The sequence below is a fragment of the Cricetulus griseus genome, chromosome 5 (genome assembly GCF_003668045.3).
Source record: "Cricetulus griseus strain 17A/GY chromosome 5, alternate assembly CriGri-PICRH-1.0, whole genome shotgun sequence".
NCBI classification, from domain to species: Eukaryota; Metazoa; Chordata; class Mammalia; order Rodentia; family Cricetidae; genus Cricetulus; species Cricetulus griseus.
In genome coordinates, this window is record NC_048598.1 from 36,455,333 (window position 1) to 36,481,869 (window position 26,537).

Below are 26,537 nucleotides of genomic sequence, written 5' to 3' on the forward strand. Positions count from 1 at the left end.
TGTCTCTCAAGTTCATTTACATCCATGTTGTTGGTGCCCAGGTCTGGTGTGGATGCCTTTGTGCATTCTGAAGGGTGAGCCTCCCTTCCCAGTGAGGTGTCCTCGGCAGCAGGTAGTGCCTTCCGTGCAGTAGCTACTTGATTATTTTGCATGAGCACACCGAGTCCTGAAGTGCTGCTTCTCCGGGTACAGCCAGTTGCTGCTCTCTTGCTACCCTGAATAATAGGTTTCTAGTCCACGTTTCAGTCTTCTTATATTATAATAGAAACAGGAACTGTGCTTTTTTAATTCTCTGGGGAAATTTTTGTTCCATTAGCTTTAAAAGACATACGTTCAATTAAAAAAAAAAAAAAAACTCATTTGGATAAATGTTCTCGTTTTTTGCCTCACTATTTAAAATAGCTCAAAACACTAGCCCTTTTGGAAGTTAATATATTCTGTTGTAATTTCCTCACAACAAGAAAAACTGTTTTATAATAATTTAGACAAGATTGGCTAAAAGAACTGTTGATACCAGAAAACCAAAAATAAGATATTGTTTTCTTCTGATTAATAATTTAATAAATGCTCTTTGCCATTTTCTGCTATCATTGTGCTGATTTTCAAATGTTATAATTATTTCTATATATAAATATATTTTATATAAGCATTTATATATGTAATATATATGTGTATATCTTTGAGTAAATTAAACCTTTTTACCTTCTTTGTCACTTAAAAGGCCTTTAAAAAGTATCACACATGGTGACACCTTGATACTATTTTGGTTTTCTCTTGTCACATTGATTTTCCTAACTGTTCTTACAACTCATGAAAACAGCATTTCTATATAAATTATGTTGCTTTAATAACACTCATGTATAATGGCTTAAAGTTTCTGTAATATTTTATTGCTCAGAATTACAGGATTTTTGATGCTAAAAGGAAGCAAAGGTGAAAATTGTATTAATTCAACCTACACAATGCCTGATTAGAGAGAAATTTGAGGCTTGATAGAATCTTTAATTTTCATTTTAATCTATACATATAATTGTACATTGCTGCTGTCAGTGAAAAACAATGAACTCATTGTGTCTACATATTTTTAGAAAAGGCAGAAAAACCGAGTGAGCAAATAGGCCATAAGGCTTTATTTCTACTGTATGTGGTATTCTCGGGAGCAGAAAGGATTTTCTATGGATGTCTCACAATTGTTTATGTAGTTCACTCCAGTAAGTATACTCATCAGCTATTGGTGCTGCATAGTAAACCAACCCAAAATTTGGTGACTTAAATAACTGTAATTTATTCTTTGGCTTAGCTGGAAACTGACTGGAATAGGTTGAACTCATTTAGGGGTGGGTTTGTTCCATGTGTGTTCATTCTGGAGCCTCACCTGATGGAGCAACACTTACCAAAAGAATCTCCTGACATGGTCCTGAGGACTTGCTTTAGTCCTGTTGCACAAATACACGTAAAGCCTCTTTGCTTGCTGTCTGCTTGCTTCTTGTTAGCCAAAGGAAGTCACACGAGGGTCAAAAAGAAGTCTGTCTTTTCTAACACTAAAGCCAGTAACCAAACCCAACATCACTGAGGCAAAGAATATTCTTGCCTTGGAAATAGGAATGTGCTGAAGGGAATGAATATTTTTCAGCTGTAATCTAATCTACCATTGTCTGGAAAACAATTTAAATTGGTTTCTTATTGGCAAAGGACAGAAACATGATTTTTTAGGATAAACGCATGAACAGTGTTTCAGTTCACTAATAGCAGAGTAATGCAAGTTAAAATAGTATTTGATGAAAGAGTGATTGATGATGCTCACTGCCAGCAAAGGTATAGGTAGGTGAACGCTCACTCCAGGGTAACTGGTTATTTTGTTAAGAGTCTTATTAAAAATGCACCTTTTAGCTGGGCATGGTGATGCATATCTTTAATCCCAGCACTCAGGAGGCAGAGGCAGGTGTATCTCTTGAGTTCGAGGCCATCCTGGTCTAAAAACATGAGTTCCAGGACAGCCAGGGCTACACAGAGAAACCCTGTCTTGAAAAACCAAAAAAAAAGCATCTTTTGTTCTAGTAAATCCTTTCCACAACTAGAATAAGTAGAGAATTGGAGAAAAAAAAATTAAGATACACTCATGGCATTTTATAGTAAGAAAATGAAATAATGTAACAAGTTTACCATAGACTTAGTAGCTGCAGTACATGAAACATTACACAGTAGCTTGCCAAAGAGCAGATGAAAAATAGTGAGTGACATCACAATCTAAAATCCAGGAGTGGCGGCACATGCTTGTAATCCCAGTGCTGAGCAAGTAGAAACAGGTGGATTGACAGAATTTACTAGCACTACTTGGCAAGTTCCAGGCTAGTAGAGACCTTGTTGCAGGGGGTGGAAATGTCCCCTGTCCTTAGGAAGGACACCGAAGGTTGTCCTCTGGCCTCCATACATAGAGCACCAACACAAAACAAATACTTGTGTCATCAAATGTAATGTTTATGTAGTCCGTCTATGGGCTGGACATTCTTTTAGTATTTAACATGTACTCACTAGCTTAGTTCACAGCAACTGTGGATATTGAAAGCAGAGGTAGGCAGTTCAAAGATGGCATTTTAGTGAGAAATATTGCAGTTGAGGAAAAGTGATCACTATACTTTTTGTGCTTGTAACTCCACCTGTGGCAGAATGAACAAATGAGGATTAATAGCCATGGGGAAGGTACAGATGGGAAATCACTGAAAGGAAACAACAGGATTAGGCATGCTGGCTAAACATCCTGATGGGATACTTACTGAAGGCAGACATCGGTTCTCTGATGCCTGTTGGGTTTGAAGACTCTAAACTTACTTAGCAAGATGCTTGCGACAGCTAGGTAGTGCAGACCCCATTAAAGCACAGGTGCTGGGTTGAAGCCTAGGGAGAGTAAAGAGTCTTAACTAAGCAGGTCAAAAAGAGAGTCATCAACAGAGACAAACACTTGATATTCACTTTGCAGGGAAGGAAATTAAAAACAGTGTTAAGATGTTTGCCAAAGTCCTCCAGCTAGGAAGTAGAAGAACCTATGAGTATGTATAGTGAGAGTGTGACTCCAAAATCAGCTGGCACATGAGTAACAGCTAGAATTCACATCAAAGCCTTATGATTATTTTTGTTGTACTGTTCTTCCTTCTAAGTTTGTAAAATGCCCTGAGCACTACCCAGTGACACAGTGTTAAACTCTGGGTAAACAAAACAGAGCCAGTCAGGTAGGGTAGTGTGCTGCCATTCCAGATGGCAAAACTGTATTTGAGAAAGCACAGAAGTACAGTGAGCAAGAATAATGCAAGCTGTATTTATAAGAAGACACCCATTTCCTGATTGCCACATCCACAGAACAGCGAGCCAGGAACTTACCTTTCACACTAACAGTCACAGCATTGGTTCAGGCAGTATGGAATCAGCTCTGATATGAAAGTAAGTTCCCCCTCTGCCAGAAAAGAAAAGTTACCTATGAGTCAGAGGAAAACAGAAATATTAATGCTTGTTGGATGGTGGTAGTGCACACCTTTAATCCCAGCACTTGGGAGGCAGAGGCAGGAGGATCTCTGTGAGTTCGAGGCCAGCCTGGTCTACAAAGTGAGTTCTAGGACAGCCAAGACTACATAGAAAAATTCTGTCTCAAAAAGCAAAAAAGGGCAGGGGAGGGGGGGGCATAAGTGCTATTTCAAGTAGTGGGAAAAGGATTTAGCATGACTACTCAATCTGCTTAGCATTTGTGTTCCTTTTAAATTTTTATTTCATTATTATTTGCATATGTAATGGGGGATGGATACATGTGGTCATGTGCATGTCATAAGAAATTTGTGGAGTCTGTTTTCTCCTTCTACCTTTACTTGGGTTCCAGGCATCAAACTCAGGTGGTCAGGCTTTCACAGCAAGTGCTCTTTCCCTCTGAGTCATCTTACTGGTCAGAATTGTGTTCTTTTTTATGGTCTTAAATTCGCTTCTTAAGAACTATCAGGGGGCTAGAGAGATGACTTAGGTGTTATGAGCACTATTTGATTTTCCAGTAGACCGGGGTTTGATTCCCAGCACCCATATGGCGATTTACAACAGTCCTGTTCCAGGAGATCTATGTGCTAAGAGTCACCAAGGACACTAGGCACACAGGTGGTACACAGATATACATGCAGGCAAAATACCTATACATATAAAGCAATACATAAAGGAAATATTTTTTAAAAGAAAATATCAAAAAATTAGGGTGAAGATGGCTGTTACGCTAATAAACAGATATATCATCTATATGCCTCTTAGAATGTAGTGGACAAAATGTAACTATGCAGCACACACGCTTGCACGCATGCACGCACACACGCACACACGAGTACACACACACACACACACACACACACACACACACACACACACACACACACACACACACACACACGGTATCACGGTATTGAACCCAAAGCCTTGAGTGTGCTGACACTTACTTAGACTGAGCTGTAACTTTAGCCTCTTCAGTAATACCTTGAGTAAGGTATAAGATATGATTTTCATCAAAATTTTGAAAGAGTTTCTGCTTCTTAATACAGCAAAATAGTGCTTCTGTTCTATTTAATGGAAAATAAAAATAAAAGTCTACCCGTCACCTAAATATCTCATTGACACATAGCATTTTCATTGGAATCCTCATGTAGGCTTCTTAGGCTTTCTACATATTTTCAATGGTTATAGAATGAGATCCTAGAGCATATTTTCTTTAAAGAGTAAATTTATACTTGTTTACACAAGGGAAATCAACACTTAACAAATAAAGTGGAATATTAAAACCTACTCAACACATTTCATATCTGGTACAAGATAATGAGAAATCCATGTGCCTCTGTTTAAGAGGTATCAAGAATTTATTAAGATGTGAAAGGAGGGACATACACTCATGAATACAGGATATGGTAAATCCAGCTGCAGAGTCCTTGGAAAGCAGGGGAACGACCACATGCTGCTTCACGGGGGCTGACCTAGTCTTCCCCACCTAAGAGAGCACTACCCCATGTCATGGGTGGAACAAATACCCACCACACTATAGAAATTGAATAGTCTAGAATCTGTTGCATGGTGGTCCTTGTCCTTGTTACACTGTTTCATTTTCAAGAACTTTATGGCTGGTTGTGGTGGCACATGCCAGGAATCCCAGCACTTGAGAGGCTGAGTCGGGAGGATTTTTAGTTTGAGGACAGCCAAGGCTACACACCAAGACCCTGTCTCAAAAACATACCCACCTGACACCCCCTCAAAAAAAAAATAGACTACTTAGAATACAGATGTTTGCAATTGGTTTTCAGCACCTTCCAACTTTCTATGCCTACAGTAAGGTTTCACTGCCTCCCTCTTTTCGGGGTAATCAAGTCCTCTGCCAGAAAGCACTTTAAAACGACATTTTCCGTGACAAGCACTCTTGTGTGTGAAGAACTAGAACATGGGTGTGGAGTTTAGACAGAGGAGGACCAGCTTAGTTTATTCAGTAATTGATTGTGTGACCCTGAAAAAGACACTGATCTGGATTGTAGGTTCATAAATTCAAAACACCAGCTTCCGCCTCTTACACTTACCTGTAAGCTTTAACTTCTGTGCAAGAATTGTATGTATCTGGCTGTGACTGGTTGATCTCTCCATGGTGTGATAAAAGTATGTAGAAAACACATGTGTGAGCCTGATGTCCTTGGAGGTCAGAAGAGGGCATGGAACCTCCTGGAAGTAGAGTTATGGGTGGTTGTGAGCCACCACGTGGGTGCTGGGAATTGAACCCTTTGGAAGAGCAGACAGTGCTTTTAATGACTGAGCCAGTCCCAGAAAGGTGTTAGTTTTGTTTTTAACACACGTGTGGAGGACTTCAATAGATCAGAGGTCCCCTCAATTTCCCAGCTGTTTTTCTTGTAGAGCTATTTGCAAGTATGCCACTTGCTAGATGGTTGATTTGGAATTTAGACATTTCATCTGCAATTTATATGTCTTTTTGATGAAGTACCACTATATACCTTTTACCCATCTTTGTTTGAACTTGCTATTACTTTTGAATTTGTTGAATTCCTTATATACTTACTAAGTATTTATTCATAACATAGTGTTTAGAATATATATGTTTTGCCATCTGCAACTTTTTATAGGGCAAAGTTTAGTTTTTCAACATTTCCTTCTATGGACCATGTTTTTTGTTTGTTTGTTTTAGTTTTAAGACTAACAACTCTTTACCTAGGCCTAGGTCTTTCTTTTTTATCTCAGTCTTTTTTATTATTATTAGCTGTGATAATATCTTTGTACAAATAAAGCCTATCTGAAGGTCAGAGAATGGAGCTTGCCACTAACTAACCATAGAGGTCTGGAGGTCTGTACAGAGAGACAGGAAGTGAGCTAGCAGGGCGGAAACAGGATATAAACAGGGAGAAATGGGAACTCGCTCTCTAGTCTGCTGAGACACTAAGGAGGTAAGGTGTGGTGGTGGCTTGCTCCTTCTCTTGTCTCTCAGCATTTTCCTCTATATCTGACTTCGGGTTTTTATTATCTAGATCAATTAAGAATAATTAACATAATTTTTATTGGCTCTTCAGGAATTTTACATCATACACCCCAATCCTACTCATTTCTCAGCCTTTCCATGTCTGCCCTCCACCCTTGTAGCCTTCCCCAAAAAAAGAAAATTAAAAAAAATAATAATAAAACCACTTCCATTCTCCATCTTCTCTGCCTCTCTATCACATAGTCACTTGTCATAGTGGCACTGGGAGCTGTGGTGTGTCATGCAATATACCCTTTTGTTCAAATAGCTTTCCTTGCAAATATTCATTGCAATGAGTTGGTCTGGTTCAAGACCTCTGGCTTCTGGCACACCATCATCCCTGGACCCTCATTAAAACTTCTCACAGATACCCTGCTGTTGTCCTGAGACATGGGGATCCTGTGGCCATGGTTCCACAGGGCCAGTCCCTTCATGTGCTCCAGCAGGTCATAGATGGGGTAGATGGGATGGACCAATTCAAAGCCCTGGATGAGGGCCTGGGTCATAGCAGAGTTAGTCAGTCTGGGCCACTGGGACAGCCTCCCTCTTGCCATGTCTGGTCCAGGCCAGCTCTCCCGTGTGCATGGTAAGGGGTGGGGCCAGCCCTCCCCCACACCTTTTATGGGGTCAGCTCTCTCACGCCCACAGGGGCCAGTTATGCTGAGGCAGTGGTGAGGGGCAAGACCAACTCTCTGGTGTCCAGGCCATCTGGGCGAGCTCTCCCATAACCCCCAGTGGTAACATAAGTCATGAACATCAACCCACAGTAGGTTACAGTAGGACCACAAACCCAGACATGGCCCTCGACTGCAACTCTGGACTGGACATCATCATGACCTCTGGTGGCAGCACAGGCCACTCAGATTAATATGGTCCCAGTGGCAACATGGTCTTCTTCTGACCTCTACAGGCACCCACATGTGACAGACATATACATACACAGATAATTTTTTAATATCAACATACATTTGTTATATATTTTAAAGTGTATACATACAATTTTGAATATGTTGTGCCCTTTACACAGTTTTCTCCAGAATTGTAATTAGGATTTTAGTACAGTCAAAATAGAAAATATTTTCATTTGTGCAAGTATGCCTTCTATTTTATCATATGTGTTTATCATAGAGGTACAATTTCATTTCATATCCAGAGGCCTGGTTCTTGGGCTTTAAAAAACAAAACAAACAAACAAAAACAAAACAAAAAAAACATGGTCTCTACATAGTCCTGGCTGTCCTGGAACTCACTATGTAGACCAGGCTGACCTCAAACTCCAGAGATCCACCTGCCTCTGCCTCCTGAGTGCTGTGATTAAAGGTGTGCTCCACCACTCCTGGTTCTGTTAGGCATGTTTTGAATGTTGTTTTCTATATAGGTGATCTGCCACATCTCTACAGAGACAGTTTTATGTCACCCAGTCGCCTTACTGAAGTGGCTTAAGAACTTAGGACTGTGGGAATTAGAGCTCCGAGAGTAAACCTGCTTGCTTTGTTCTTGAACTTCGGGGAAGGCTAACAGTCTCGCTAGCAGGAGGGGTCTTGTAGAAAGTCCTCCTCTATTATCTTTTCTTAGAGACCTTCCCTATGAATAAATGTTGAGTTGACCAACCAATTGTTTTGTGTATTGCCATGATTAATTTTTAAATATAGAATCAGCTTTATGTCCATGAAATAAATCCTACTTGGTCATGTTACAGGATTTTTCATATATTGCTGAGTTCAATATGCTAATGTTTTCTTAAAGATTCTCACACTGCCCTTGAGTGAAGCTGGCTTCATAAAATCAACAGAAAAGTATTCTCTCCTTTCTGGAAGAAATTATACAGAATGTGTGTTCTTTAAACATGTGATAGATTTTCCCCCAGGAAAACCATCTTGGAAAGTCTTTTTCTTTGGGGGACAGGGAGTCTCTCTGTGTGCTTTAGGCTGACCTCAGTCTCCCAAGTGCTGGGATTGTGTGCTTGTACACAGATTTAAATTTACAAGTGTTATTTTCTTAAGCTCCAGTCCAGTGTTTCCCTCTTTACTCTTACAGACTATTTTGTTGTTGTCTTCCACTTTGAGATTGATAGGAATCATTTTCTGTCTACTCCTTTCTGTGTTTATTTCTCTAATTGAACTCTTTTTTTCCAGTCTCGGGAAACAAGGTGTCTTTCTCCTGTTCTGTGCTTTTACTTCCTGTCCCAGGGTCTGGCTCTGAAAGTCATTTCCTGAATTCCATCATTGCTGGCTCCTTCCTTCAGCCCATCAAGGTGCTGGGAGACTTCCACCCTAAAGCAACTTCGTGTACCTCACCAAGCCATCTAACATTAGTACTGTTTCTTTGTTTAAAACAGTAGTCTGCTTCTCCGCACTGTCTCATTGCATAAGTCGGTAATGTTGAGTAATAATCAAAGCATACATGGGGGCTGGACTGTTGCTCTCGGTAGCATGCACGCGGTTCAGTCCTACACTACCAGTTTTCAAAATAAAGCAGGGATGTGGCTTCCTTCTAGCTGGTAGACTTCCTCTTACCAGCTGCGTGCATCTGATAAGCACTTGGTTACCTGAGCTAACTTTTCTTTTCTCTCTGTTCCTCTCTCCCTCTCGCCATCCATTTTTCTGTCTCTTTTTTTCTGTTGTTCTTTTTCTTTCTCACTCCTCCCTCCCTCCCTCTCTTCCTTCTATCTTGGGTGCTGGGTTCAAACTTGCGATTTCATGTGTTAGGCACTGAGCTTTGTAACCAAGCACCAAGCCCCCGAAATGTGCCATAAAGTGTAAATACAATATTCCATAAAGTGTAAAATACAAACATGTGTTGAAGGCTTAGTATGAAAAAGAGTATAAAATACCTCAATAATTTTATGACTAAAATATTTTATATATGATGAATTTAATAAGATGTATTATTTAAATTAATTTTGTCTTCACTTTTTCTAACATGGTGGCTAGAAAATGTAGCATTGTATCTGTAACTTCTTTGAGTTTTTCATGTAGCTGACTCCCTCTCATCACACTGCCACAGACCTACTCTGCCTGGACACTGTTTGAATACTGTCTGAAGGAGTTCTGTCCCTCTGCTGTGTCACCCTGTTCTGTTTTCCTCATGGTTCTTTTCACTGTCCACAATCATCTTGTTCATCTGAACATGTGATAATTATCTACCCCACTAGACAGGAAGACACAATGAGGCAGGAAATTTGTCTGCCCTCTAGTAAAGGAGATTCACTGCTATGTCCCTAGCATCTAAAATCTGATTCACATATAGCAGATGCTCATATGTTGGATGAATGGTTTCCACTCACTGGAAATGGTTCTCTCTGCAGCCATAAACTGTTCAACTAAAGTTCCTTCAAGAGTCATTTCAAGCAGCAGCTCCTTCATGAAGCCTCTCTTGGCTGTTGCCTCTCCTAAAAGCCACATTCTTTCTCCATGTACAGGTCTCTGATTGCACTTACAAATTGTGTTTGTCTACACCATCTCTCCTCTTTTAGATGTAGCCTTTACTTGTTCTTCATCACATCCCTAATTCTATAGAATAGGTTACCAGACCACATTCACCCGTAGAATGTACCAAGGAGCACATTTTTCCTTTGAAGTTAATCTTCAGTGCTATATCCATATAACAAATAATATAAATTATAACCCTTTGTTTAATAAAGGAATTCCTGTACAATATTATAAAAACAATACATCATTTATAAATATCACCATGTTAACAACTATTTATCTTTGTTCACTTTCTTCCCTTCTCCTTTTAAAGAAATTCACAAGCTTCATGCATGTAGTGCACATACATACATGCAGCAAACACTATGCACCAAAAATAAATATTATATATATATATATTATATATATATATGTTTTACTATAATTATCAAATAATACAGAAATAAGCCTAAAATGAGTTCCCTCATCTGGAATAATCATCTTTGTCATTGCTGTAATCATTTTTATATACAAAAATAATTTTAAATAATATGTGTATAGTTTTGGTTTGGGGTTTGTTTGCAGGGGTGGCTTTTTTGTGATAAGAGTCTCATGTGTGGCTCTGACTTGTCTAGAACTCACAGAGATGTGCCTCCCTCTGCCTTCTAAGTGCTGGGATTAAAGGCTTGTGCCACCACTCCCCAGCTGGACTTTGTTTTGATGTGAAGGTTGAATCCAGGTCTCACAGATGCTGAGCATCACTCTACCACGGAGCTACTCCCTTAGCTTCTATATATAGTTTTTAAGTCATTTTCTGCATATTTTAATGCTACTCTATAGTTCCTAGAACTTCCCTTTCACTTTAAAGGTGAGAGGGACTCAGGAAAGCACGCTCTGTGGTACAAAACTTTCTTGAGCTGGATGGTGGTGCACGCCTTTAATCCCAGCACTCGGGAGGCAGAGGCAGGCGGATCTCTGTGAGTTGGAGGTCAGCCTCATCCACAAATTGAGTTCCAGGTCAGCCAGGGCAGTTATACCAAGAAACCCTGTCTTGAAAAACAAACAATAAGTTGCTTGAATAGGATTGCTATTTCTCTTTTCCTCTTTTATTCTTAGGCCTAATTAGTTGTATTTTTGTCTCAATCATGTAAGAATATGAATCTTCTATAACCACACAGTTGGGAAGTGATAGAGTCTTATATCCCAACCCAGATCTTTTAACTTCAAAACCAGTTATTTTTCTACTTCCTATCTCTGAACTTTAGAATCTTTAACTGTAAATGAAAATAAGAATAGCTGTTTTACCTGCTTCAATATAAAGATGGTCACTACCTGAGGAGTATTATGTACAATCATACATGCTAACTAAAACACAGTGATGATCAGTGACCATGTACTGATACTCCTGTGATAGGGTATGTCCTGTAAACCTGTGTCACTGAGAGTGTTGTTAAGTCCACCTGTGTTCAGGACACTTCACACATCATAGCTTGTGCACTTTGGAGGACCAGCTTCTTGAAGTCTGGAACTCATGCCTGCTGGAGCTGTGTCTGCTGCTGCTGTCTGTCATCCTGAAACTATCATGAAGCATATAACTAGTCAGAATCCAAACTATAACTTCTTCTGAGGGCATATGGCTTTTATGTTATTATATATTGCAGATTACCTGTGTATTTGCTCATTTTTCAGAGAATAGTATTAATCTCCTAATTCAATGGTTTGGCTTGGGAACTATGGGAGCAAATGCAGGATTTAGTATATGCTAAGCACAGGCATAATTCAGTTTACTCGAAGGTTTGGACTTTGAAAACAATGCCCTCTCTTTTATTTTTTATTTAACTTTAGGTAAAATGTGATAATTATCAGAGTAGGACTGTCTTTGGGTAAAAAGACTGCTCACTCTCTTCACGTTAACCTACTCTTACTGACAGATACTGATTGCTGTATGATGTTCTGGTTGTCCTTCCTCCAACTCTTACTTCACTTTTCATTCCTCTCATGGTTGTGGGTATGCAACTCTTATGAAATTTATTTTTATTTAAAATTCAATAGGTGTCATTTGCACAAATGTATTCCATATACTTGGCTTCTAGTGTGGCAGATGGGTAAGAGATAGGCTCCTCTGGTAGAATAGCAATGACTTGATTTTCTGTGATTCTCACCATTACCAAAGTGGACTGACTCCTAGGGTAAGCCAAGAGAGAATAAGGTGTAATTGCTTTTCTAATGAGGTAACATCCTTCCAGTATGTCCCTGAATAGCAACGAAGGAGGAAGATTTAAGGGAGAAACATTCTTTATTTGGGAAATGGGAAAGATCAGAAATGAGACCACAATGCAGCACAAGTGCAGCACTGAGGTCTGGGGGGTAAAATGTCACTCCTTCTCAAGTCTGTGGGGTAAAATATCACCCCTTCTCAAGTCTGTGGGGTAAAATGTCTTCCTTCTGAAGTCTGGTGGGTAAAATGTCACCCCTTGTCAAATCTGGGGGGTAAAGTATCACTCCTTCTCAAGTCTTCTGTAAGAATATTTGTTTATTTTAAAGCTCTGGAAGTCTGCGTGTGTCTCATAGAATAATTGGGCCTAGAAAGAGGAAGCTACTTGAACCGTTGTACCATTTTAAGAATTGTACTATAAAGACAAAACTTAAAATCTAGAAATGCAGGAAAATTAGCACACCATGTTTTGTTTCACTATTAATTCCTTTTCTTCAGTAATTAATAATGGCTTTCAGGAATAAGACTTGGTAGTACCTGTACTCACTTGATAAACATCAATTTGTGACCTACTGAATATATATACCTGTTACTCTTTGTGCAAATCCTCACTTCCTGGCAAACTAATTAATAGGTTATTATTGGAAAAATTCAAGTAATTCTTGTAGAGTATATGGCTTATTACAAACATTTTATTTTAAAAGTTGCTAACATAATTTATTGTCAAATTGCTTGTCTTTTAATTTGTGTTCATCTTGTCTTTGAAATATGAAGAGTTGGGTTTCATTCCATTCCTTGATAGATGAATTGTGAGCATGTTTCAATGTATCATGAAGCTGACAATTGATACTAGTTAATTGACCTCTGAACAAATCCAAATATACCTAGCTAATTAATGTGTTAGACACTTAAAATCCATATTCAGTATTCTAATATAAATATTCAGACCAATATGCTTTTGAAGAAGAAAACTTTTATGACTATAATTCAAACCTGAAAATTTATTTCTATCCAAGTAGAGCTTTTTTGCTCTTTTTTTTTTTTTGGATAGATCAATCAGAATCACTTGCCTTTCCCTCCTCCTGACTGTCTAAAAGATGCTAAACAAGTGATATGCTGGTGGTACATGGAGAATGAGGACACTGGCTTTATTGTTTGTTGATTTCCATGATGTAACTATTTCCATCAGACCCAATTTCAGGCTACTCATATTGGGTGTAGAGTTAAGAAAAGATGTACAATAAACCAGCATTGTACATGTTTCCATCATGCAGACAGAATGTATATAACCGTGGAAGGGTAGAAAAGAACAAGGTTTAACAGCCTGAAGAAGTGATGAATTCTGAGTTCTATTACTTTAATATAGCTAATTATGTCTGTGTGGCTTAATGTTTAATAATGATTGTTTCAACAAACAGTGTATATCTCATGAGCTGATATATACTAACTCCAGTTGCAAATAGTGTTTATCTCATGAGCTGAAACATACTAACTCTAGTTGCAAACAGTGTGTATCTCAAGAGCTGTTACATACTAAATCCAGTTGTTCTAGACCTGTAAGGTATAAGTTTTTTCTAACTTTGCAATTCTGGTGTTGTTAAATGTCTGAGCATTTATTTTTCTAAAATACAGAGCTGATCCTAAGGCCCAAAGTCATTCTACAGTCAAGTCCCACATATCTTTTCCAGTGTTATTTCCAGTTGTTACAAACTGCCGTATGTTCTGTGTCCCCTGCCCTAGATGTAGATGACTTGTAATTTTTTAAACACAGCACACTTTCCTACCCCAACCCTTTTCAAAAGTGTCTTCAGCCTTGAATGACCTCACTTCATCTGCCTCGCTTTCGAAATACTGTTTATTTCTTTTTCTAGAAATATCACAAATGCTACCGATGCTCATTTCCTTCTGTGGGAAACTCCCATTCTCCTTGATGTTTTTTCAGTTCCTTGTACTTCATTTGAACTCAAGTTTCCTCTTATAGCAAATGTCTGTCACTAGGTAGGTTATTAATTACCTTTGGATCACACTGTACCCAACACATTAATAACCTTAAAATGATTAATAAATACTTGTTTATTTAAGTAGGACAAATTGTGGAGAATGCATAATACAATCTGAGAAACTGACCAGAACTTAAAGATGTTTGGAATTACATCATATGCACCATTCTTTCTCCTGATAGTTCAGAAACCAGATTGTTTGTTATCTGTCCATATCTTGAAACTGGAGAACATCGTGGGAACTCTGGAACTTACTGAAGGAGACTTTCACAGAGCAAACAAGGCACTTAAGACCAAAAAAGATCAAATTGTTTAACTATGTTTACAAATTATTTTTATTCTGATTTAGTGTGCTTTCTGGTGTTCTCAGAATAAAGCCAAAAGTACTGTTTCCAATAGAACAATGGGTTGGGCCTTTGTATTAGTAATGTCCCTGTGAAAGAAGCAAAATTATCAAGCTCTGACTTGAGGGAAACTGTTTTTAGAAACATAAAAGGGTGAATGCTTCATCAGTCTGTTCTGCATTTTTTTCTGGAGTTACCTAATTGCCTTCACAGTAAGTGCTGATGAGATCAAGGTGTGTGAAGGAAATGCTCTCAAGTCCAAAACAACCCAAGACTTCTTGGAGGAAAAGTGGCCCTTTCTTTGTGATGTTTCTGCATTTTTTTTTTCTATCTTTTACCCTAAGCTGCCACCTAATGGCAAAAGTTTAAATGACATGTTTATAAAATCCGTAGAGTACATTGAAATGTTATAGATTCATTATAAATCCTTAGACCTTAATAAACATTTGTATAATTTTGTATTCTATTAGTTCAGTGATTTTTTTGGCCTTCAGAGAAGTCATATTTATTATTAACCTTTGTTAGACAATGCTTCTAAGGATGTTTGTCTTGAGTTTGATTTCTTTTATGGGCACTATAGAGAATATGTTTGGTTCAATCTAGTAATTTTCTCTTTTTGCTTTTCCTTCTCTTTCTCCAGAACGGCAGCACTCAGATACCATGGTGTTCCTTTACCTGTGGGTGGTCTTTTGTGCCATCAGTTCCTGCTACACCCTCATCTGGGATCTCAAGATGGACTGGGGTCTCTTCGATAAGAATGCAGGAGAAAACACTTTCCTCCGGGAAGAAATTGTATACCCTCAAAAGGTATGTATGGGATGTTCACACTTAAGGAAAAAGTAAAAACCCTTAGATATGTCAGTAGTTAGATCATTCAGCAATACTGACCCAAAGCTCTAATTACATTAATCTAAATATGACTAAAATATAATTATCCGGCAGGGCGGTGTATGCCTTTAATCCTAGCACTCGGGAGGCAGAGGCAGGTAGATGTCTGAGTTCAAGGCCAGTCTGGTCTACATAGGACAGCAGGGATAGTTACACAGAGAAAGCCTGTCTTAGAAAACAAAACAAAAAAATTATCCAAGATACCAATCCAGTCCACAAAAGAATTTATCATGTTTGCCATGTGGTAGATGCAGTGCGAATGTAAGCAGATAAGCAGATGGCAGTACGATGTAGTAACTGCTGGAGAGTCTGACTGACTCTGAGAAACCTCCATTTTCTTAGCATATTTGGCCATTTGCACTCTCCCTTTTTATCTCAAATGGTCTTCCCTTTACTTTATAATCTTCCCATTATGTTATAATTATGCTTGGGTGTTCATATTCCTCACTTCTCAGAATAACTTTTGGTGTGTAGCAGATTTGGTGTACACCGAATGAGTGACTACATATGACTGGAAAGGCAGCTTTCTGAACACCCACGGGGAAAGGACTGGCGACTACTCAGATCCTGTTGTCTAGCACAATGAGTATTTGTTAGTACCAACCCAATCAGGAAAAAAGTATCTTTACAGAGATGATTTAGTAAAGGTAAATACCATGATTAGACCTTGAAAGAAAATTAAAGAATGAGCTGGGAATCTGGGTAGGTGTTTTCCAATCCCAGTTGTACTGCAGGGGATTCTCAAAGATAAGAATGTTGACTACATTAGCTCTTGATTTATTCTCAGGCCTAAAGTTCTGTTATGGATAACATATAGATTGCATTAATAGTATGTTATCCTATACCAAAATGCCACCATTACATCACATTTGTGTTTTGAAAAGTATGTGATTGTGTAATATTGAGCAAAGAATGCTGTGACTGAGGTATTAAACATTTTTATCATTCTCAATTAAGAGGAAAATGAATGGAATGGGGCCAGGGACTAGCATGCTGGTAAAGCACTAACAGGGGCAGTACACAGATTGTCTTTTTGTTTTTCGAGACAGGGTTTCTCTGTGGCTTTGGAGGCATGAATTCAGTTAAAGCTTCTTTTATGTTCACAATGTGTGTGCTTCCTTTTACTGCTTGTGGTGTTTGGTGACACTGCAACACATTTGTTTCTAATGCTAGTTCACTGTATCTTTATATAAATTAGTCTGTTTTCTATTAAAATGAGTTCTGATTTACCATTTTCTATGTAATGAAATTAGTGAGTAGAATCTTTCAATTAGTTTCTTTATTATATTTCAATGCCATAGAAAATAAAGTATATACTTTCTTACATTGTAATTGCAAATTTATAAGAAAAAAGTAAAATAACCCATTTGTGAAGTAACAATGAATCTTCATTATAAAATCCTATCACAGTCCTCATAAAAAATCCTGCCTGCTTTCTTTCATGTTGGGAACCTAGATTGTGTGTGTGTGTGTGTGTGTGTGTGTGTGTGTGTGTGTGTGTGTGTGTTTTGTGAAACTGGCAAGGGGACCATGACTTTTAAAAAAGACTTTAAATGGAGGAGGAAGATGGGAATGACGACACACATGTGACATGAAAATAAAAGAGGAGCTATTGTTGGGGAAGAAGAGGGGATGGGGCAAGGAGGTGGGGGTGAATAAGAATAAAGACTGAAAATGCCCTACTGAAGCCTTTTGCTTATTGTACACTTTTAAATTTTTAATTTGAAAACTAATCAGTTGGTGGATAATGTCTCATTGATTAGTCAAAACATTAAACACATTATTTAAAATTATGGAGGGCAAATGGAATAGGCAGTTACAAATGTCTGTCTCTGGGGAATGGAAAAGAGGAAGTACAGGGATCAAATATCCGTTCTTGTTAATAGACCTCTGATGGTGACTTATATACTTTGTTGAAATTCAGTAGGGCTGTAGAGATGGCTCAGTGCATAAGAACACTTACTGATCCTGGAGAGGACCTGCATTCAGTTCCCAACACCCTATGGCGGCTCACAACCACCTATAACTCTACTTCCAGGGGACTCAGTGTCCTCTTCTGGCTTCCAAAGGCACCAGGCATACACACAGTACACATATATACATGCCAGCAAACACTTGCATGCATAAAAGAACAATACTTTCTAAAACTAAATTAAATAAATACTACAGGTCGGTACATAGCAGTTCTTGTTACCAAACAATGCACAGTTTTTAATATATTTTGAAGTGCTAATTTTGCTTAGTCATAAGCAAATCCATGAGTTTTGGGATCTGTTGGCTGTTTTTATGTTTAAGACATGGGTAATTAAACTGGGTTAGTTGAATACTGTCTCTTATGTTCAGCCATGTTTGTGAAAGTTGATTTATCAATTTAAAAAAACAAGACAAACTTGTTCTATATATGGGATGAAGAAATTTGAAAATGTAAATGGTACAATTAATAAATGTGCTAATGTCCTTTAGTGACTTGGTGATTGCATTACCATGTTTCTCCTAGAATGTAACCTCAGTTGATCAGGCTTCTCATCTAACTTAGAAGGCAGTCTTGTGCACAGTGTGGGCATGAACTCTACTTGTTAAGTGATTTCTGAAACTCGGCACTACATCATTTTAAATACTGCACTATTTAGGGAAGCTAAAACCTATGTATATTTCCCCCATATATCTGTTAGTGGGACATCTGTGGGTCTTAACAGCTGATGTGGAAGTACTTTGTGAGAAAAATGATGAGAAACATACTCTATATTTCTTAGGCCTACTACTACTGTGCCATCATAGAAGATGTGATACTGCGCTTTGCTTGGACTATCCAAATCTCTATTACTGCTACAGCTTTTCAGCCTCATGTTGGAGACATCATTGCTACTGTCTTTGCTCCCCTTGAGGTTTTCCGGTAAGCAAACCTTTGAACAATCTATCAAGGATTCTATTAAAAGATGCCCGGTACTGGGCCAGCAAGCTGACTGGGCAGGTAAGGCACTTACTACCACCAAGTCTGATGATCTGAGTTTAATCCTGGGACCCAGATGGCAGAATGAAGTTGTCCTTAACTGCCACACATGAACTATGGCATTCATGCCCACACAAATACAAAGAAGATGATGTAATAAAATTTGTTTGGGCATGGGGTGGTGCACACCTTTAATCCAAATACTCAAGAGACAGAGGCAAGTATATCCTTGTGAGTTCAAGGCCAACCTGGTTTGCATAGAGTTCTAGACCAGCCAGAGATACATATGAGACTCTGTCTCAAAATTATTACTATTATTATTATTATTATTATTATTATTATTATTATTATTATATCACGAAAAGATAGGTTTAAAAATATCAGACATTTAGAAGTGAACCAAAACATGTTTGTACCCATCATTTTTCCACTGTGAAAGAGAACCAACGGGGGCAGGATGGAAAGGAGGGACTTGAGTCCATGGTAGGGGTGGATGGCAGGGCATGGTGACATAGCAAGTGACCAAGGCTTGTCAATCACAGTGGACCAGGACAAGAAAATAGAGGCCAGAACTAGGGACAAGTATAAATTTCAAAAATTCCAGGTGATCTTCTCTGGCCAGGCCCCACCTCCTCCATGTTCCACAGCCTTCAAAGTAATACTGGAAAGACTCAGCACACTGGGAACACTTCAGATTCAGACCATGATGTCTGAATGCCCTAGAGTTAAAGTTTAAAATGTAACAGAAATGGTAAAAACTGTTTGCTGTTGTTTTTGAGACAAGATTTATCTGTGTAACAGCCTTGTTTGTCCTGGAACTCACTTTATAGACCAGACTAGCCTTGAACTCACTGAGATCCACCTGCCTCTGCCTCTGCCTCCTGAGTGCTGGGATTAAAGGCATGCATCACTACCTCCTGGCTCAAATATTTTTAAGAGACTGAAATTGAAAGTGACAGCAAAAGAAAATGAAAATGCAACTAAAAAGCCACTGGAACATATAATATATATCAGAAAAGTAGAAAGCTTTAGAAATTAGAAAAAAAATTAAAACTGCAAATCAAACCCAAGAGGGAAACACATAGATTAGAAATTACCAGACTGAAAATAGAAGTGCAGTAGAGAATATTAATAAAAACAGACTCTTTAAAAGAGTAATGATCGATGAAGTACTTAACTCAAACTAATCCAGGGAAAGCAGGAGGAAGAAGCCACAGCCACTGGGAACCCTAAAGAAGGCCGGGGTGTGGTTCAGAGGCAGAGTCTGACTGACTTGTGTAAAGCTCTGCATCCCATCCCTGGCACAGGAGGGAAGATCTGAAGGTTTTTAAAGAGACTGTAAGTACCATTAGGTGAAATAGTCAAATGCCTTTAAAAAAAAATAGTTTACCATAACCAATAAGAAAATAGAAAATCTAAGAAATCTATATTTTTCAAGGCACCAAAATTTAAATCAGTATCAAAATATTTTCCATGAAGAAAACTCCAGTCCCAGAAATTCTTCCAAATAGTTGGTCAGTTTTTTACCTTTTCTTTTTTTTTTTTTCTTTTTTACAATGAACTTCAAGGGAGAACTACAAAAAAGAAGGAATATAAGGCTAGTATGGCAGTCATCTGAACCTCCAAAGATATTCCCAGAAAGACCTTGTGCTATCATAATGTTGTCTTGCAGCATAGTTGCAGAAATTCCGAACACAACATTAGTCAGTGAGTCCACTAGCAGCTAGAAAGATTAATACTTCAAAAAAATTTAGGATCATTCTATGAATTAAGGTTTAATATTTGTCTTAGTTACTGTTCTGTTAGTGTGAAGAGATGCCATGCTGGTGCAGCTTATAAAAGGAAGTGTTTAACGGAGCCTCTGTGTCAGAGGGTCAGTATATGATCAGTGGCAGGAAGCATGGCAGCAGGCAGGCATGGTGCAGACGCAGTGGCTAAGAGCTATATCTTGATCTGCAGGCAGCAGGCAGAGAAATCAAGACTGGTTCTGCCCATGGGCTCTTGAAACCTCAGAGCCTATCCCAGTGACACACCTTCTCTAACACAGCCATTCCTCCTAATCCTTCTTAAACAGTTCCACCAACTAGTGACCTAGCATTCACATATATGAGCCTATGGGGGCCATTCTTATTCAGACTACCACAGTTTTCAAAAACTAATTCATGCCATTTAACTCAATAGCAGAATAAGAGGGAGGAGTCTGTTCCATGTGGGAAAGGCCATTGATTGCAATACTTGGTTAAGCAAAGGGGTATCTGACTATAGTCATAGCTGTTTTAAAGGCTGTGGCAGGAGGACTGTTGGAGGTCAGGCTGGGCAACACAGTGAAAGCCTATCTCAAAACCAAACAAACAAGAATTTCAACAACTTAAAAATCAAGTCGATATTTGTTCCTGAAAAAATAAAAAGATAAAAAGATATAAGATCATAAAGCGCCGTAAGCTTTCCATTGTGGTTAGGATGAGCCCATGTCTGCTGTCACCAGTTTGGTTTACCACCATAATGCTGCAAGTGTGGGTATACAGTGAGGAGGGTTTTAAAGAACTTATATCATTTTAATAATGCCAAATATATTAAAACACCCAGAAGTAAATCTAATGAGAGATTGGTATATGTGTGAAAATTGACAAGCCAATTCTTCAGTGGTGTGTGTGCATGTGTTGTGTGTATGTGTGTGTGTGTGTGTTTCAGGTGGAGTATCACTAAGTTATCCACGCTGGCTTCCAATTCCCTATGCAGGCATCTCACAGACTCTCAGACAAATCCATTTTTAAATGATGTGTAATAAGAATTAAGGATGAAGTACTCTGCGGTAACAGTTACACTTCTGCACTGTTCCTCAGCCTGCACAGCCAGGGTGAAGTTCCAGTGTTAGCCCATTTCCCAGTGACAGAAAAATATAGGCAAAGAAACTCATCCATCATCTTTAGGGCTAGTAAGTGGTGGAGCCGTGATTAGACTCTAGACAGTCTTCGACTTGAAGCTCCTGGATTATGCTGTTTTGAAAATTCTTGCCTTCAGCCCTCTTTATTTATCCTTTATCTCCCAGCAAAGCACTGTCTTTCTCTCAGGTTCTCAGGAACTATGTTCTTAATTCTCATAGCTTTTCTTCTCAACTCCTTTACTGGTTTTTCTTTCTCTTCCTGACCTGTAAGTGTTGGGATGGTGTTCTGCACTGGTCTCTTCTAATCATTTTATTCCTAAAGCCCGTGATTTGAAATATTGTCCTTATGCTGTCTCCAGCCCCAAACTCTGCCTTGATCTCCAGGCTCACTGTCCATCTACCTACTGAATCTCCACAGGGGTACCTAATGACTGGGTAGCTCTACCTAACAGGAAGAGATCTGCTTCTTTAGTCCTAACAAATGACCTCACCCTTCTCTCAGGCCACTTGACAAGTCTTTGCTTCCCATCATCATCTGCACTTCCTGTCATCATCAGCTTCCCCAGACTTCTAACTGGTCTCCATCTGTTCTTTTCCCCCCTTGCCCAGTCATTCTTCCATCAATAGAGTAATCCATTTAGAACAAATTGTATCAGTCTCCTCAAACCCCTCACTGTGAAACCTGGGCTCTTCCCAGAGGTTTATATCTGTGGGGATGGGTCCTCTTCTGACTCAGCATCTTATTTCCTGCTATTTTAACCACATTTTACACTCTGGCCCCACAGACCTTGCTTCTATTCCAATACACCAAAAGTGTTTTCTTAGACTTTTTTTATCCTGTTATTCCCCAGCCTTGTCAACCTTGTCTCCCTGAGTTTCCTATAACTTGCCTCTTTGTATCGTTCACACTTTTCTTGGATGTCAAAGTCAGTTTCCCCAACCAGTCTTATGGCAGGGTACTCTGTTTCTTTTCTGCTCATTAGTCTGCAGAGCACCTAACAGCTGATTATTTATTTACTCACCTGTCTTCACTACTGAAATAAGGGCAGAGACTCTATCTGTGCCATTCAGTGTCGTTTCCTCCTTTTCATAAACATTCAGTAAATAGTGGATAAAGAGAAAGATTGTATTCCAAAAGGCAGTCTTGTTGGCTTTCTCCCAGTCATCACACCATCTTTCCCTTTCATTTCATTTATTGTGTGGGTGTGTGTCAGGGGAGGGGGGTGCATGTGAAGGTCAGGGACAAACTCAGTGTCATTCCTCAGGTGCCTTTCACCTTTTGTCTGAGACAGGGTCTCTCATCAGCCTGGAACTTCACCGAGTAGGCTGGGCTGGCTCTGGCTCTACTGGTCTAGTATAGGTCCACCTGTCTGCTGCCTGTCTTGCCATTGCTGTAATTACGAATGCACACTCCTGTGCCTGGCTTTTGACATGGGTTCTGGATTTCCAAACTCATATCCTCATGCTTATGAGGCAAGTGCTTTGCTAACTGAATCGTCATCTCCCTAGCCCTCTCTTTGATTAATATTCTAGCCTATAATAATTGGTTTGTTTTTTTCTCGGTGAATAGGAACTTGAGCCTCCAGGAAGTTTATAGGTAGTAATATCTTCAGATCTTAACTTGGATGTATTTACCCCATTTTGCCTAGACGATTTGTATGGAACTTCTTCCGTCTGGAGAATGAGCATCTAAATAACTGTGGTGAATTCCGTGCTGTGCGGGACATCTCTGTAGCCCCACTGAATGCAGATGATCAGACACTCCTTGAGCAGATGATGGACCAGGAAGATGGGGTTCGAAACCGCCAGAAGAATCGGTCATGGAAGTACAACCAGAGCATATCTCTGCGCCGGCCTCGCCTTGCATCCCAGTATGTATAGCCTCCACGTCTGAGTGGACTACTACTTTGGTCTTTAACATTGTAACGTTAGCTGAGAAGCTCCTAAACTGAACCAGATTAAGTTGCTGATATTCAGCCATACTTCCTCTCCAGACAGTAATAGAAACAAACCACTCTATACAATCAACTTCTGGAATGTCTTCATGAGTACATCAGATAAGTGTCAGTGTATTTGCCTACCAATTGGGAATATAAAAGAACACAGGAAAAAATTGTTGGAAAAGTATTCACTTGATTCTTGAATATGGTTTTTTTTTTTTTTTTTTTTTTTTTTTGTATACAGGTAACCTTCAAGTTCATTTAGAAATCCTATCATTTGTGTAATCTTGACCAAGTTCTTGAATTTCTCTGTTACTACTCTTCTGTAACTTGGAGTGTATGTAGCTCAAAGGGAGATTAAGAAGAGTAAATCTTACAGGCAGTGGTGGCACACACCTTTAATCCAACACTTGGAAGGCAGAGGCACATGGATGTCTGTGAGTTCCAGGACAGCCAGGGCTACATAGAGAAACCCTATCTTGAAGGGAAAAAAAAAAAAAAAAAAAGAGGGGGAGTAAATTCATTACTTGTGAAACTTACTCAGTATCATCACAAAAAGAACCCAGCAAGTGGAAATACATACACTAGGAGTCATTGAAATTTAGAGAGAAGAGTAGCAGAGTAGACTGGAACTAAAGAGACTTAAGTTGAACAGTTTTGTGACGATAAGGTGGTGTTTGGATAAGACTACAAGTGGAAAGAGTAGGAAGGAAAAGCATGTGTCCAGAACTCTAGTGAGAAAATATAACTGGGCGGACTCCCCTAAACTGCCTGCCAAAGACTGGCAGGGCATTTCAACAGTGGAAGCGAGAGCATCAGTTGATGCTTGTCCTTGCTTACATCGAAAGTTCAAGGCCAGTCTGGTCTACACTAGACCCTGTCTCAAAAACAAAGAAACAAACAAATAGCCCAAGACTGAAAACTGCAAGCTTGCAGAGAAGAAAGAAACATGTTCTTTCAAAGAGGAGTGACGTGAAAGGAGATTTTAATGACTGATAGGTGCTGTAGCCCAGTGAGCATGGGGAAGTAGAAGTCTTGACTGCCAAGCTTTAGTGAGAGATCTGGGAAGAAATAGTAGAGAAGAAAAAAGCAGGAAGCTGAGTCTTAGGCAAGAGGAAAAGTAAAGCAGCCGAAGTCAGCAGGAAAGTCCTTGAATCCTTGAATCCTCGGGTGCCAAAGGCATTGACAGGCTGGGTGGGGGTAGGGGCTGCTGACTAGGTAAGAGAGGGGACTCAACTAACTGAAGAAAACATTGGCGGGTTAGAGCTCCTCCCTGTGAAGGTCTCAGAGATACCAGCAGAGGGCAGTCTAAACACACTATTTCTGTTTCAGAAGTGAGGCTCTTTGGCTCCAGATTATGTTCATTTCAGGTGTTTAAGGGAAAAACTAGATGGCAACCAGAGGACGATATTTTGAGGAACGGGTTTATGCTACAGAAAGTGCAGGGAATCTCGTGAGACCTGAGTCTGAGTTCTGACATTATGATTCCTGCAGCTGCAGCACATCCGTAGCCTTTTGAATGTCAGTTTCCCTGTCTGCCACATGAGAATAAGTCTCCTTTCACAGACACTACCTTCACACTTGGGGCTAACGAGTTGCAGAACATTTTCATGTTACTTAAGCACTTTTTTGTTTTTCGAGATAGGCTTTCTCTGTGTAACACCTTTGGCTGTCCTGGAACTCGTTCTGTAGACCAGACTGGGCTCAAACTCACAGAGATCCATTTGCCTCTGCCTCCTGAGTGCTGGGATTAAAGGTGTGTGCCACCACCGCCCAGCTACTTAATCCCATTTTTATACAGTACAAGAATCTCCACCCAGAGTCCTAAGTAACAGATCATTTTGTGCGATTGTCAATCAGCAGTGCCACCAGTTTAACTGAGGCCCCTACATTATCACTGGGTAGTCAGTACTCAAACTCTGACATTTAAACATAACCCACTGTTGTTCCTGCTTGTTCAGCTTCTCCAGTAGATAGTTCCTGTATATGATGCATGCTTGATGGTGGTAAGAGTGGACACACACTGAGCACCGTATGTAGACAGTTACATGTTTATTTCCTCTCATTACCCTAGATCCAAGGCTCGAGACACTAAGGTATTGATAGAAGACACAGATGACGAAGCTAACACTTGAATTCTCTGAAGTCTAGATTAACATCCTTGGTTTCCTACTCTACAATTCTTCCCTTGACCAACGCAACCTCCAGCACCTTTTTCCAGCTGAGAACAGGAGAAAACAGAACACGTTCCCGGGCTCTTCAGATCGGGTCCTATGGACTCCGAACAAGCTCACTGTGTTTCTTTTCTTTTCTTCTGGTTTAATCTTCATTTTCTATTTTTAAAACAAATACTTCATTTTGCCAATCAGAGGATGTTTTAAGGAACAAAAACCTAATATCTTATGGATTGTTTACAATCACAAAGACACAGATGCCCATCCGGATGAAGAACAGCCATTGGGAGGAGGCCTCTGATAGACGGCATGGACGTAACTCAGCTTCCGCCTGGCCCGGTTTTGACTGTTTGAAACCGGACACTGGTTTTTAAATTTTCTGTCAGTTTCTGTGGAGAATTTTTTCCCTTCCTTCCTAGCCAGCATAGAGGCACTGGCAGCACTTGCAGGGAAAGTGCTGCTTGGAGCAGCACCCCACTCCACGAAGCTACTTTTTAATTTGACGTCGTGGGTTTTCTCATTTGGGGAGGGTTTTGGGTGGGTGGGGAATATGATGTATTTGTTATATTTGGTCTTCTCATTATTTATGAAACTTAACCATAAATGAATGATACTACTCCTGTGAAGGGAGGCAGGAGAAACTAAGGATAGATGACATTTGGGAGGGCCATGTCCACAGACCTCTTTCAGGAAACCACTTGTACCAGTTTGACTTTTCCTCTTTCCTTTTAACTTTAAGCCAAAGTTTTATTGCTAAATTTTAAGTTGCTGCTCTAGAGTCCCAAGTGTTACTGTCATGACCTGGCACCCCACTTGCTTCCCACTAGTAGACATTCAGTGCAAAGGTTCTGAGAGTTGTGTCTTTAGGAACAGGTGCAGGGTACATCCACCCATATACCAGTCAACAGTGAAGTTCTGCCCTGTGCTCTGCATGCGGGAGAAGTGTAGCCTAAGTTTTACTGACGGAATGGAAAGACAATCCGATCTCAGACTCTTCACAACTCTATTCAGTATTTCCCCTTCTGGTGTCATCTACCTTAGCCAGAATTTGATCAAATTCAAAGTCTTTTGTGGGGAATGTACTTTTGAGCATGTAGAACAAATCCTTCCTCCTTCAAATCACATTGACACTGGAGACCTTGGCAGCCATTTTTAAGCCCAGCAGTATTAAAAGATGAATGTTGGATTTTGTGACCTCCCACAATAGAA

General features: G+C 39.5%; 1 protein-coding gene across 1 annotated transcript in view; it reads left to right on the plus strand.

Annotated features, from left to right (window-relative positions):
• The window catches only part of Xpr1 (xenotropic and polytropic retrovirus receptor 1), a 142,580-nt gene extending 117,291 nt beyond the window's left edge, over positions 1 to 25,289 (plus strand). Inside the window, 4 exon segments of the mRNA NM_001244085.1 lie at positions 15,133 to 15,299; positions 18,134 to 18,273; positions 22,864 to 23,085; positions 25,229 to 25,289. Of these exon segments, the coding sequence (NP_001231014.1) occupies positions 15,133 to 15,299; positions 18,134 to 18,273; positions 22,864 to 23,085; positions 25,229 to 25,289 (590 nt within the window).
• The last annotated feature ends 1,248 nt before the right edge of the window (positions 25,290 to 26,537 follow it).